The sequence below is a fragment of the Pezoporus flaviventris genome, unplaced genomic scaffold (genome assembly GCF_033815535.1).
Source record: "Pezoporus flaviventris isolate CSIRO_AGI_PZ_B2104156 unplaced genomic scaffold, CSIRO_AGI_Pfla_v1 ptg000043l, whole genome shotgun sequence".
NCBI classification, from domain to species: Eukaryota; Metazoa; Chordata; class Aves; order Psittaciformes; family Psittacidae; genus Pezoporus; species Pezoporus flaviventris.
This window is the reverse complement of record NW_026892591.1, coordinates 1,387,478-1,402,315: the sequence shown is the minus strand read 5'-3', so window position 1 is coordinate 1,402,315 and position 14,838 is coordinate 1,387,478. Positions and strand designations below refer to the sequence as shown.

Sequence of the window (14,838 nt, the reverse complement as noted above, 5' to 3'; positions counted from 1 at the left end):
GTTCGTTCCCCTGTCTGAACCCAACCGGGCTCTGTTGTCCAGAGCAACACGCAATAAACGCTGCTGTTTGTGTCCTTAACCCTGCACTGAAGTGATGCTCAGCCCTGGCGTGGGTCAGGGGCCAAGGGGAATGGGGAGCAGCAAAGCCCCTCTGCTGCTGCAGAGCCTTGGAAGTACAGGGAGCCCCAACCCAAAGCTGCAGGATTTAAAACTGAGGTTAACAAGCATCAGGGCTTAAAGGAGTTTCCCTTCCTGTGCTGTTCATCACCAGGGGCTGCCCTAGAAGCTGTGGCTGCCCCATCCCTGGCAGTGTTCAAGGCCAGGTTGGACACAGGGGCTTGGAGCAAGCTGCTCCAGTGGAAGGGGTCCCTGCCCATGGCAGGGGTTGGAACTGGATGAGCTTCAAGGTCATTTCCAACCCAAACCAGGCTGGGATTCCTATGTAACTCCATCATTGCTGCCCATGGAGAAGCAACCCAACAAACCAAAACCACCCCAAGTTTTACTTTTCCATCTTACTTTATTTCACTTTTTCTAGAAAATTCCTCCATAGTTCCACAAATTTAACAAAAAGTTTAAAATTCAGGACGAACAATCCTGGACCGTTATTACAAACATGATTTTCTTTTTAATCTTGAAGTTAGTCTTGGGCCAGCTGCATTTCTTACAGCCGAGTGAAGAATTCCCGTTCCCAATGCAACCTTGACCGTCCTCAAGTGACAAGGTATTTAATACCTCGGCTCTAGGCAGAAATACAATTAAAAGTCATCTAGAAGGTGAAGTACTTACATTTGCTTTAGGAGTGCAAACTCGTCTCGGCAGGTTTTGATGGCTATTCCATGCCCCAGCACACCAGGACCCCACTGATCCCAGGCTTTAGAAGTAACACGGAACCAGCGACCTGGCTCTCTGCTGGTGGCAAGCTCCAAAAGGGAAGTTTAAACCTCTCCTGCCATCAAATCCGTTCAAGATGGGCCGAAAACCGCTTCGGGATCGTTGCATCCATCGCTTGGGCTGGTCCTGATGCTACCACCGTGAGCAGCAACGGAAGAACTGGTGGCCAAAGCACTGATTGCACTTCCATGGATCCATGGGCACCGCTGCAATCCATCACGTCAGTAAGCAAAGCTTCGCGGCTCAAGACACAGCAAGACACCAGGAACATGCCCTGACCCCCTCTTCTGCCCCTTCAACACCAAGGGAGAGCTGAAGAGCCGCATCCTGACCTCAGCTCCACCACCACTCACACTCCTCTGAAAGCCTTTAGCCAACTGGCACCAGCTCGTGCCGTCAGTACCGAGACGAAGGGCACCGGGAAGTAACAGAGTTCATTTTCCTTGGAAAACCATTATGGCTACAAGTCAATTTTGGCTATTTTTGTCCTTTTTTTTTTTTTTTTTCCTCTTTTTTCTTTTTTTTTGTCTTTTTTTTTTTTTTTTTTTCCCCATTTTAACAACGCTACTACAACATCCTCGAAGACCTGAAGCAATGCTGAGGGCAGCACCGCCACCTCCTTCCTATAGTACAATACTCCATCCATGCTCTCAAGAGTGACACAAGAACAAACACTTTATCCACAAATACCTGTACACGGCATGTTCAGAACAGCGGCCAGCCAGCCTACAGAGAACCTACACAGGGAACTCGCTCAGACCCAACTAGAAGGGGACACAAGATGAGGCCCGAATGTGACCGATCCTTGGCTGCAGAGTCATTTCCTCCTGTGGTCCCCGACGCTACCACATACCCCAAAAAACAACAACTCTGTAGAACAACTAAGTACTTGCAAGAAACCTTTTTAGTAACAAATCAGCATGTGCACACAATGGAAAAGAACTATTGCTGGGGGGGGGGGGGGGGGAACAATCCTATTTCAGGTTTTCAAGGAGATTATAAACAGTCTAAAAAAATCCATGTGTAAAATACTTCTTATAAAAACCAAACAGGATTCCTATCGCCGCTCATCGGACTTCACGACTAAAGTCGCTTCCAGGGCAGGACGATGCCAGAGCAGGAGCCCCGGGCGCTTCCAGCCCCGTTCAGGAACACCCTCCCATGCGTGTTCATGGACAGGCTGGGAGCACCTCCACACCCGCACGGGTAACCCCAGAGGCCACCGAGAGGCCCAGAAGTGCTGCCAGGAGCCACAGGGCACGGTCCCTGGGCACAGAGAGCAAGGGAAAGACCTCAGGGGAGCTCAGGCTCAGGCCGGCCACCACCGCTGCACCTCGGGGACAGGGGTGATGCCGTTGTCCCCTTCCCCAGGGGCAGCGGGCAGGAGGCCCTGCTGGGTCCATAGCGACCGCCGAGGGCTCGCCTCCTCCACACCACAGACCCTATGGGAGCGGTTCACACATCCCCACGGCACCGAACACAGCCCCTGGTGAGCGGGGACCCTCTGCCGTCCTGCACCGCGGCGCGTCCCGGTGCCACCGAGCCGGGACCGCAGCTCCTCCTCCTGCCTTCCCAGCTGGCACGCAGGGGCTCGCTCCAGGCTTGGCATTGTCCATCAGGAAAGGAAACAGCTGAGATCACTGTCGTGACAGGGTTTGCGCCTGGCATGAGCTTGATTCTTTTATATATATATATATATATATATATATATATATGCATATATATATATACACACACACACACACACAACACATGAAAGATGGTACAAGGACAAAATTAATGGGAATCGGGTCAACATGACCCAACTCAAACAAGCTTATCATCATATTGCCACTTCAGTTGATTAGTTGCAACATTTCCATGATAAAGAAAGGGGGAACCCAAAACAAGGGACTGGATTTTAGAGTGGAGAAGGGACACAGCAGACCCCGGCATGATGCAGCCAGCCCCCCCCCCCCCCCCCCCCCCCCCCCCAGCTCCCAAGTGGGGCTGTCACAGAGCTGGGGGGACCCCTCAGAGCAGAGGGATGCTTGGGAACGCCGCGCTCCTCCTCACACCCGCAGCCCAGCTCACATTTGGCAACAGCTTTGACACTGATGGGGAAAACTGAGCAATTCTTCAAGAAAATACTGAGTTTTGGGAGCAGGAATGCAGCAGAGGTTCAATGAGAGCTCCAGGACTTTCCACACACCCACCTAGACAACACTTGGAAGCCAACACTAGTTTAACTAGAAACATAGGAGAGGGCTGGGATTAGTGTTTACTGGTTCTTGAACAGGCAGCAGGGCGGGAGAGGGAGGAGGAAACAAACCCAACTTCACCCATTTCCTACGTCAGCGTTTTCCAGCTGTGTCCAAAGATAAAACTCTCCCTTGTTTTGGTTTTCCCAAAGTACAGCCACTACTATAGGGGCCACTGTAGGAGATTCCTCTTTGAGAACATAAGAACAAAACCAATCACGTCTTTTGGCAAAGTTAGCATCAACACTGACAAGTGAGGAGACGAGAGGTGAGCCCCTTCCGAAGCACTGAACGCTTCCAAGATCGCTGCTGGGCTTCCACACACTAGAAATTGTCCACAAGAGGCATTTTAACAAACAAGTCAAAGGTTCTTAAGCGCCCTTCCCCTGCCAGAGCCTTTAGAAAAGAGAACAGAAAAACACACCCTTAAGATCATAAGACCCAACTAGGCCCTTCTTATACATACAGTACATACATATATATAATATATATATAAAATATACAGCTTACAGTTTTGTAGTCCTATTACAGTTAAAGCAGACTGAAAGGAGTGAGACTTTGTTTTAGGAGCTCAGATCAACAAAACAAGACACCTCCAAACCCCAGCGGGAGACAGCAGATTCTAGAGGCCTCTTCAAAGAGCACGAACTGTCTCTGCAGGAAGCTGAAGGTCCTGCCCGTGGCACGATGCCCTGGAGAGATCAGGAGCCACGTTACAGCAGTGCTCTGCACCGAGCCGCGCCAGAACGAGCTTGCAAGTGATCACAACTGGGATGTGTCCATCTCCTCTGCAGCAGAGCAGCGAGACCCACCTCTGGCGTCAGGCTCTCGGGTTAAGCTTTGTAAAAGCCAATCTTACTTACACAGCATCAACGCTTCCTCGCAGAGCTGCGGGCAACGGGACTCGCTGGAGCTCTCCGCAGGCAGATGGTCCCTAGATTTGGTGGAGAAAACATCATCCGCACTTCTTCAGACCTCAGAGACGCCTGAAAACGTGCTCTTCAAACACAGGTGCTTGAAGCAGAACGAGAAACGTCGCGCCGGGAGGTTAAGTGCAGCACATCTTCTGCTCTACTCAGGATCTGCGCCCAAGCGTACGTAGGAAGCCAGGGAGGACAGACTCAGCAATACGGGTGCTTGTTTGAAGCCTACAAGAAAGTGCAGCTGGCTGTGCATTCATAGAGCATGGCTGTTCTCTAAGGCAGTGCTTCGGGTGAATCAGGAGAATAAGAAGGCCTAGTTCCATGGGTTCGTTTCCTGGTACCAATCAAGGGGATCTCTGGTTTCAAAAGCAGCTGCTGCCAAGGCCAAGCGTCATGTCGCTACCGCTTCCAAGTAGCTCTGCAGCTTGCGGACGGTCGTCTCATCCAAGGAGAAGAGGTCAAAGTCAAAGGTTGTGTTGGTAACGTTAAAATGCCCGGTTTCTTCAATGAGATTTACAATCTGTGCACAAAGGAGACAAGCAAGGATGTAGACAGGGAGCTATGAAGATTACTTAGAGCAGACACGGAGCAATCCGCCCCATCTTTCCCTCACCCCTCTAGAACAGCCTCAGAGAGGAGAAAGTCTCACAACATGAAGGGAATCCTCTCCCAGCAAAGCAAGCCTCCTGCACTAGCTCAGTCCAGGAAGGGACATGGGCACGCTTCTTCCCTTTTAAATTAGGCAGAGAGAGCCCAGCTTTGGGACTGCTCCTGGGATGGCAGAGATGCACAAACCACACTTGCGCATCTTCTCCAACAAAACCATGGCATGCACATCTGATGTAGTGGGTTTTTTTCTACGTATCTTTGCTTTCAATAAGAAGCAGACCCTCTCCTGAAGGAGAGGCAAGTGAAAGGTCAAGCATCACAGGGGTCCAGCTGAGACCCTTGGACACAAAGGTTAGAGTACAACAGCCTGCCAGAGCTGACAAATGATCTCTACCTGCTGTAGCACATTGCGCTCTCGTAGTGCCATTAGTCGCCTGTGAAGCTCCACTAATTCATCAGTGTAGGCCTGTAAAGGAGGCAGGAACAGAAACAGTGACATATGTGGTATGTTTGAGTGACTGCCAAAGTGACTCTTCTAGTGAGGAGCAGAAAAACTCGAGGCCCTTTCATACATGCTCCTATTCCCAATTTTTTCCCACATTTTTTACTGCCTCCTCCATCCTTATCAAGTACTGGAGGGTTTCACATAAACTCCCATAAAGACTTCACAAGCTGAGGGCAGATTCAGATTAGACATTAGGAAGAAGTTCTTCACTGAGGGTGGTGGGACATTCGCACAGGGTGCCCAGAGAAGCTGTGGCTGCCCCATCCCTGGCAGTGTTCAAGGCCAGCTTGGACACAGGGGCTTGGAGCAAGCTGCTCCAGTGGAAGGGGTCCCTGCCTGTGGCAGGGGTTGGAGCTGGATGAGCTTTAAGGCCTCTTCCAACCCAAACCAGGCTGGGATTCTATGAAATACAGATGGTCTGAAGACCACCAGAAAGAGTATTCAATGTCACCATTAACCAAATGCTTATAACCAGCTTTAAGAAGTGGTTAGAACCTTTGAGCTCAGAGAACCTCAGCGAGGTGAAGTTCACCCTGGTGAACTTCAGTGCAAGTTCCTCCTCAGCAGGTTGCACTAATAAATTACTCATTACCTGAAAATACCTGCATCAGTTCCCAGCAACCTGCTGAGCAATGAGTTGTGTTTAGGGAAGGAAAGACTCCGAGTGTGCTGTACTCACGGGTAGTTTTCCTTGCACAGGGGGAACTGCAGGGCTGGTTACAAGCTCAGCACAGTAACTGCTCTCATATAAGGGTATTGGGGTGTTCTTATTTATTTTAATTTAGGCAGCCAACCAGGCACGTTTCTGCCAGTGCACTATTGCTCACAGGGGATGGAGCCTTAATCTGTAAAGCTGCCTCAGAGTTGTTCATGTCTGTATCAGCAAAACTGAACTCATTTAAGTAATTGTACCACGGGAAAAAAGTACAGTAATCCCAAACTCGCTTCCCTCCCCCCAAAAATGTGTGAACCATCCCCCTCCCCAGCACACTGACACAGAAAAAAGCACCAAACACCCTCACTGAATGCCATGCTGCTGGGACAGCTACTGCCTTCTGTGAAACCTCTGGACAAGCGGATGGTGTTTCAGGCACTTTCTTCAGTGTGTCTCAAGGGTGTCCCCTACCATGTGCATTAAGCAATCTAATAAAAGACACTATCACCTACAGACCTTGCCCTAGATAAGCCACCCACGCTGTGGGTAACATCAGGTTTTGTGGCTGGCAGGAGACTCGGGTGCAAGTATCTTTAGGATCCCAACTTACACCTTAAATTAAGCGATGAACTTGTGCCGTGTTCCCCTGTTCAAAGTGTTAACACACACAAGAGCTACAGTCTGATCCCCTGGTTACTGCAAGGATCTCAATGTTCAGACTAAGGAAAAGTATTAAGCTCCCATTTGATTGATTTCTTTATGAGAAAGAACACAGTGGGAGAAGCCTCTGGACAGCTTGTGGGTTGGTGATTTGCCTGCCACTCAGCCATGCTTTGGGAGCACACACACTGCTCTGCTTCCCTCAGAGGCTACAAAGAAGGGCATTGCACTGAACAAACAAGGTTTCAACTCAACCAGCAAAGCAGAGCATCAAACAACCTTTCATTTGTCAGATCAAAGACAGATGAAAACGGACTTTGAATGAAGAGGCCTCACCACTGCAACAGTGGCCAGACCACTGGTTCAGACAACGGGCAAACCACTAAAGCAATTCAAACATTTGCATATGGAAACACCCTGGGGGTACATCTATTTAACATACACAACCTCAGCAGCATCACTCTCCAAAGCCTGGCTTTTCAACAACTGCTTTTCATTATACTCAAACTTTCAACCTGCCCAGACAGAACCACGTGAACAGGCTCAGCTGACACAAACTGTTCTCTACACACAAATGTGAGCAAGCATCCAACAGCTCCACAAGACACAAATCCTCAAACATACCTTATCGTATGTGCCCTTCTTCAGGATCTTCTCTGGCTTGTTACAAGACTCTGGGCTTTTTCTTCCAGATGCCTAAAGGCAAAAGAAATCAACATTAGGGACGAAAATTAGTGCTGACAAGTGGGTTAATGGTTCGGGCACACAGCACTACAGAGACAGGAACTATGGGTCTGATAAAGAGTGAAATAGATTTGGTGCCACCACGGACTGAACACAATGCAGGAACCCAAAGTGGTGGGAAGCAGCCCTGTATGGCACCCAGGATGCTGCTGTACCTTATTATTTGCAGGGGGCAGTTTCTGACCAGGAGGTGGCTCTCGACTCGGCAGGCAGGAATCTGCACTGTTATCACTGTCGCTGTCACTAAGGCTCAGTCTGAAAGACAAGCAGCAGAGAATCAGCATCACCAGGGAGTGGGGATCTAACTCAGCTGTCAGCTAAACCACAGAGTTTAGTGAAATTCTCTTTATTAGAATAGCAAATTCTCTAGGATAAATGGTCAGTCTGATTTCCAAGAACCCCTTTTTCCCCCAGCTGATACCACCTTTGCCATCTTCCATTCCCTGGGCAGACCCTGCCAACACCTCCACTGAAACCACGGGCAAACAACACACTTACTGTTTCTGGTGTGACCTTTGAGATCCCCTATTTATTCTCATTCTTCTCGTGGCCTTACAGCTGGATTATAGCATGTATCCTAACTTCTAATGAGCCTGACAAGCTGCTTGGTACCTAAAAACATCCTCCAAAGTCTCTCCTGTTCAGTTGATAACAAGAGTGCAACAATGGATTTTGGAGGGGGGAGCTGGTGAACGAAAGCATCACTTGAAATTTGCAGTTGCTGCCTGGGACAAGCATTTGGTTTCAAATATCCAGCTTGACACTCTGGGTTTTGTCTACAACAGTGTTTCCTGGGGGGAAAAAGATGAAATTCAACTATTTCCATTGCCTAAAGCAGGAAATGGCTGTAAACCAAGTCCTGTAGGAGTCAAGGAACCAACCATCAGCAAAGACCAGAATGTCTCCGTTTCGTACCAGCCCTGTGCAGTGAGCAGAGCTCACATGCTGACAGCCTCCACACCACTCCTCTCAGCTCTGCAGATCAAAGGTGGCACACACCATCCCGCTCTGCAGAGATCTGAAGATGACAATTAGGTGACTGTTTTAAGGGGCTCAGTTGCTAACACCTGCCAGCTCACAGATCCCTTCCCAGGGCCTTCCTCTCTTTGAGTCCCAGTGATCCCTCCTCATCCAATTCTGTTCTCACCCTGCTGTTTTCATCCGCTCTCTGTCCCCACCCCGTGCCAAGTCCTCCACACATCTGCCCCTTCTCTCCTCCTCTCCCACTTTAACACATCACTTTGATTCCTCCCTCCAAATGGAGGGCACACAAAAATACCAAACATGGAGGGGAAAGAAGACAAACAAGCATCTTTTTCTTCCTGAGTTGTTACCACCTGGAATCCCGGCTGACTGGATTTGCTTTGACTGCTGCCTCTTCTCCGGAGGAGCTGTCATCATCATCTGACTCCTCTGACTGCAGATCTTCCACCATGGAGCGCAATGGGCCTGGGATCAGAGGGGAGAAAGCAATTCATGAGGACACACAGAGCGAACTTCATCTGAGCTGATCTCAACTGCATTAGTTGTTATGAAGATACATCAAGATTTCCCAGTAAGGTGTCACTGGTATTCCCATTTTGCACAAAAACACTGCTAAGAGACTATATTCCAGTCTCAAAACTAAAACAAAGTTGACAAACTTTACTACTGCTGTGAAGCCACCCCAACCTCCCCCAAATCCTCTCTCTGAAATGAGAACAAAAGGACGCATTTTTCATGTGCTTGGGGGCTATTGTAAAAGTCACTCAGGAGACAGCATTTGCAGCAACACAGCATTTGCTAAGGTTAGAACATTTACTGGTACCACAGCGTATCTCTTGGGACTCTCAGTGGAGGGTTTTGTAATGTATTGGCAAAGTGATGCATGTCACATTTCTAATTTTTAATAAACCATATGAGAGACTGGAGGAGAACTATTCTGGTGGCACTATAGATCAAGCAGCAGCCAACACATTTATAAACTGAGGCAGAAGCCAAAGTCAACAGGGAAAGAACCAAATCCAGAGAGACACCCTCCTCATAAACTAACTGCCAAAAGAAGAAAAATCCTTGTTCATGATTACGCCAGGACGTTATCGCCTGTTCCGGGTGAAACATCACAGCTTCAACACATGGTTCCACACAAGAAACCATATTAGTCTTACACATAAAGTGCTAAGAAAATGGTTTAAATTCTCATGAGCCTTTTAAGGTTACGCAAGGAAGAGTTTAACAAACTTGATTTCTTGCAACACACCTTGACTGTGGTTCTGAGATGGCTCGAAATCAGAGTCAGAGCTGGAGTCGGAGCTGGAGCTGGAGTTGGAAGGGCTGGACTGGACAGACTTAACCCCCCATAGAAGGGAAACAAAAGAGAAAGAATCTTAACCTTTCTAATCCAGAAAAGCAGTGCATGACACAAAACACAGTGAGACTGAAGCACGTGGTCTACATCGTACATCACTGAATGCAGCCCTTGGAATTACAGAAAACACACAAAACACAAGATGAATAAAAACAGCAGTTATGGAAACTTCAGCACAGTGTAGCTCAGCAGCATCAACAGGTCCCACCAAATGGGGAAACACAGCTCACTTTCCAATGTAAAGGTGCCCAGCATAGAGCCTAGAACAATTACTACAGCCCTCTTAAAAAGTGTGTTTGCTACAACCCACCAACATTCCCTCTGAACACCCTGTACTGATCATGAAAACACAAAGGACACCTATCCTAACTAGCTCACTTGGCTCCAAAATGAGTTCTAATGCATTACTATACCCTCAAAACAGCTGTTTCTACACCAATCTGAGGGATCCACTGTGGTAGTCCCAGTTTAGTGTGCAAACATAACAGAAACCTGCTGACCTCCAGTGGAACCAACTCTGTGGATGCTCAGTGCTCACCAGCAATGCCAGGAGCACACTGTGCAGTCGGAATGGGTGAAAAGACATCATCAGCTACAGTTAACAGCAGCATCCAAAACAAAGCTTTAGCACTTTATAAGGTTTTAACATAAGCCCACATACCATCCAGCAATCACTGCTTCAGCCTGATGGGCCACGAGGTGGCAGCGAAGGCTCAGGCAACTATTTCATCCTCAACAGCAGTGCCTATTACAATAACCTTAAGAAGGTTTTGTTGTTACTCAGTAGGATCTGGTTTGAAGCTTCTCAAAGTACTGTAAAATTACCCTGCCTTTTTTCCAAGTAATTCCCTCAAAATGTGGCATTTCGATTTCATTGCACCATTCCTGGGTATCCACCTATTATTTCCACTACCAAATCCTGATGCTACAAAAATCACACATTCCTGTTGAGCAGTGAACTTTACTACAGAAAGTGTTAATACTATAAAAACATAAACTGAGAGACAGAGGCACATCAGCAGCTTTGGGCATTAAGTGGAAGTGGCAGCAGGACTTTCATGCCAATACTACCCTTTCCTAACTGTAAAGATTGCGGAGAGTTTCATTTATTCCACTGTAAGCAGCTGGGGAAACATGTCAAAAAGGGGTATTACAAAGGGGAATTACTCAGTAGCCAAGGAGAATAATTCAGCAGTTCCAAAATCTGATCCATCGACACGTTGCAGCAGCCCTGTCTGTTTAGAGAAGTTACAACATGAAAAGTAGAGCTGTATTTTCAAGGTAAGGGAGAACAGCTCTTGTGTCTTACCCCCAGATTTAACCCAAACATCCTCCACTCCTGATCATCTCGCAGGTATTCCCTTAAAATGACTGTACAGACCCTCATCTCTCCTTTTGCCATTAACCCTACCAGCTATTCCAGCTGGACACACTCTGCTGCTCAGGCTGCAGTTACTGTCACCGGGCTATGACAAAAGCACAAGCCGACAATGGAAAAAAGCAGCCCCATCCTCACATCTCAGCCTCTCCCTTTTGTCAGCACCAGCATTTAGGCAGCCAAGCATGAGGCCAGCTCAGGGAACTGGACTTGATGGGGGGAAGGAGGGGGAAAAAAAAGGACAACTAACTTCCAGCAGGAGCTGAAATGGAAGGAGAAACTCCTCCAGCCCACTGCAAAGTCACACAAGCTCTCGTGCCAGCAGCACAAATGAGAGCAAGACTGTTCCTTTCAACAGCAGCCTGCAAAGATGTCAACTTTGAACGTGGAGCTGCAGCCTCAGAGCATGTTGCACAATACGCTGGCTGCAGCAGCAAAGCTGATTTAAGAGTTTCCGGGCCCCGGTCCACCTCCAGCTGCTCCTTCGCTTTAGTGATGTGGCTTTACCACACAGATCCTCCACCAGCTGTACAGTGCAGTCACTGGAGCAGCAAACTGCAGCACTGGGAGCAAAAAGAACCCCCCAGGGTGGAAAAGGAACTCAGTCTTCCCTGCTGACGCCAATGCATTATGCAGTTATACCCTTAAGCTTCAAGTTCCACAGAAACCTAAGCCGATCTGACTGGCAGCTGCCACGTTCCCTCTCCATCACACTGAATATTCCTACCCTCCTCTGGGCCAGCACTCAAATACCTCTTGTCAAGCATCCAGTAAGAGCTGGTGCAGGAGAGGACACAGAAGCATAAAAGCTTGGTGGGGGTAGGACAGGGCTGCAGCAGCCGCTGTGGACCCACTCCTCCAGTTTGTGGTTTCACAGAACAGTCTAAATGCTGCTATCAGCTTACAGCTGCCTGGCAGCTCCCAAGGGGATGGGTAACACCTAAGAAATAATGAAGTACAAGACACTTGGGGCTTGACATAGCTCAGCAGAGCACAAGCTCACAGTGAGGGTCATGGATCTGGTACAGAAACAACGGGCTTGCTACACACTGACACATTCCAGGTACAAGGGTGAAAGCGGAGAGGAGCTGCTGACTGTCTTTAAGGCAAAAGCCACACGTTTAATCAAGCTGGAAAAAACCTCTTTGCAGAGTAACTTCAATTAACACTTCCCCAATAAGCTCTTCTGCCAAAAACTCCTTTCTGAAATAAAGACATCAATTCTTACTGTATCATGGTGCTGAGTAAATCCTAGCACAAAGTGTCCCTAAAAGATTTATCCAAGTTAAAGGAATCTTTCTAAAAGCAGTCAGGAGGAAGCAGTTCAAAAATTCCTGTGCCATTATCCTGTGAATCCTATTAGAAGATAGATGGCTGTGTCACAAATACAAAACACGCGAGCAAAAAGTAGTGACAGTTTGGATTTAAGCTGTGTCTTTCCCCTCCTACTTTTTTCCTTTTTGCCTTCTTTTGGGAAATGATTTTTAGAAGACAGAGGATGAGGAATGTCCTTAGCTGGAAAAAGGAAAAAATATTTAGACAGCTTTTAAAAATAGCAGCACAATAACATAAATTGGTTTAGGTTTTACAACACAACTTCAGTTTCATGGCATGTGGCTGGACTCGGAGCTTCAGCCAGTCGCACATTTCTCATGGGCCATGTCAGGGGTAGGGGGTTTATTTATATTTTCATATTGGTTTGTTTCTCAGAAACAAAACTGAAATTATTTCCTCCTCTTCTGAATTAAGATCACGTTCAAAACCACCATGAGCAGGTAGAAGTGTATCTGTGCTTACTCGACCTCTATAAATGTCACCGCACGGGATGAACGAGAGGCCATAACCTTAAACTCTGACTTTTAGATAACTCTGCCTGCAGATAAAGCTAAACAGAGCTGCACATCCGAAACAGGAGGCAAAGCAGGTAGTAGTAATGATTAACACTGAGGAGGTTTTCAAAGAGGAGCTCTGAGGTACAACCCAGTCTCCGCATTTGCCAGTCAGGTTCTCTACCTCATGTGAAGGAGTAGTTTTGAATCGCTTTCTCATGCAGGGACTGAAGCAGTGTGCTTAAAAACTCTGGTAGAGGACAAATCCCTACTCACCTCTGACTTAAATGAAGTTTCATCCTCCGAATTCGACTCCTCCATTTCCACAGGCTTTTTGATCTCCTTGGCCTCGCTTTCAGGTTTTACCTTTTCCACTTTGGCATTTATCTTCTCCTTGGTTTGTTTCTTCTCTGGATACGAGGAAGACGAGGTTCTGGGAGACGTCCCTAGGATATTCTTTACCCCTTTGGAGCTACTCTTTTTCTGTTTTTTGGCACTAGGCTTTGGTGACTCCACATTAGAGGGCCTCTTGCTGGAAGACTTTAATTCCGGCTGTGGCCCACCCTTTGGAGAAGTGTTCTCCAGTTTGGTCTCCTTCACGGCCAGTTTTGGTTCCTTGAAAGCAGCTTTTGGAGGCACCTTCTCCTCCTTAGGCAGTTTGTTCTCAGTTGGTTTTCTCGAGGAGTCCTTCAAAGGCTTGTTTTGCTCTCTTTCAAGGTCTTTGGAGGAGTTTTTGCTTTCAGAGTCTTTTCTTGGCCTCTCTCTGTGCTCCTTGGTTACTTTGTGTGGCTTGGATGCCTTGCTACTTTCCTTGTTTGCATCCTAAAATTCAGCAACAGAAACATGCAAGCCAGGTATGAAACTGAAGCTCATCATAAAGCACAGCATCAAACACATTCTCATAAATCACATGGAAGCATTTGTTTCACATAAGACATCCACTCAGCAGATGCCCAACGTACTTATCTACCCCGGAGCTAAACATCTAGATTTCCCTAAAGGCGAGACTGACAGCAGGCACTTGAACATCTACACTAGGACAGGACGAAACATGCTTCACAAAAGCCTGTTCCTTCCCATGGCCTGTAAAAGGAGGTCTATAAACATCTACAGATGTTTAGTTCAGATTTAATCTGCAGGGTTAACATCTGAACCCAGATAAGAGGAAGCTCACTCTAGCTGTGCTACCCAAAGTTGTATTTCACATCATATTTTAGAGAAAAAAAACCAGCAACTAAAGAGATACTTTAAGGTTAAATCCCATTCACAGCAAATACAAGTTAGGTTGACAGCCCCCAGCTCACTGCATCAATCTCCCTGCAACTGGCAAAAATACTTAATGTCCTCACAACCATCAGAGGCGCAAAGTCTCTGATATCAGCATTTTATCACCTTTAATAAGTGCTTTAAGACAATAGGCAGGCCCCTACCCATTCTAAGACACAGGTACCCACGAAGGGACAGGAGTACTTCCCGTTGTGAATTGCATGTGAACTCGACATGCACACTTGTAGAAGTGGGTCTTGTGGGGAGATACTGGTGTATGAACTGGATGTGCTGAGATGCAAACACAACTGCACCTCTGGGGGCAACCTGGAGGAAGAGAACCAGGAGCCTCTTGTCTCTTCAGCTACTGGCAATTTTCACCAGAGCTTGTGTCACAGCCTCCGATTTCTCTTCTGTCTTTTGTGTTTTCTAACGCTTAATTCCCAACCAAAATTAAGTTGGCCACTAACAGGTGAGTCATCTCTATTCCTTTGCATAACATCAACATCAGAAAGCACGACTGAAGAGCCAGAAGTGTTTAGAGCCCTGAACAAAATGGCTATCATAACTGAATTACGCTACAAAATGAACTGCAACTAATATCTGACTGTTCAGGCAGATAAAGTGTATATAATCCACATCAAAACACTGCTGATGGATTGCTTCTTCCCTGTAGAATTATATAAAAATAGCTTCATCATAAGTGGAAAAAAGAAAACTTAAGGTTCTTCTGAAGTCTCAAGAACTAGATACTGCTGGATGCAAACATCAAGTCTTCAAATCACTAG

General features: G+C 47.3%; 2 protein-coding genes across 3 annotated transcripts in view; one reads left to right on the top strand and one right to left on the bottom strand.

Annotated features, from left to right (window-relative positions):
- LOC133276202 (acidic leucine-rich nuclear phosphoprotein 32 family member B) overlaps positions 1-14,838 on the top strand; it is a 101,684-nt gene that overhangs the window by 24,857 nt on the left and 61,989 nt on the right. The window lies entirely within an intron of this gene.
- The window catches only part of MLLT1 (MLLT1 super elongation complex subunit), a 29,083-nt gene continuing 17,805 nt past the window's right edge, over positions 3,561-14,838 (bottom strand). The window contains exons 6-12 of one of the 2 annotated variants that reach the window (XM_061466797.1): positions 13,061-13,606; positions 9,470-9,557; positions 8,568-8,679; positions 7,386-7,485; positions 7,111-7,182; positions 5,061-5,132; positions 3,561-4,577 (exon numbers count right to left, since the gene is read on the bottom strand). In XM_061466797.1, coding sequence (XP_061322781.1) covers positions 4,449-4,577; positions 5,061-5,132; positions 7,111-7,182; positions 7,386-7,485; positions 8,568-8,679; positions 9,470-9,557; positions 13,061-13,606 — 1,119 coding nt within the window. In that variant the 3' untranslated portion in view covers positions 3,561-4,448. The remainder of the gene's footprint in view (positions 4,578-5,060; positions 5,133-7,110; positions 7,183-7,385; positions 7,486-8,567; positions 8,680-9,469; positions 9,558-13,060; positions 13,607-14,838) is intronic. The other variant, XM_061466798.1, reaches the window with a different exon arrangement.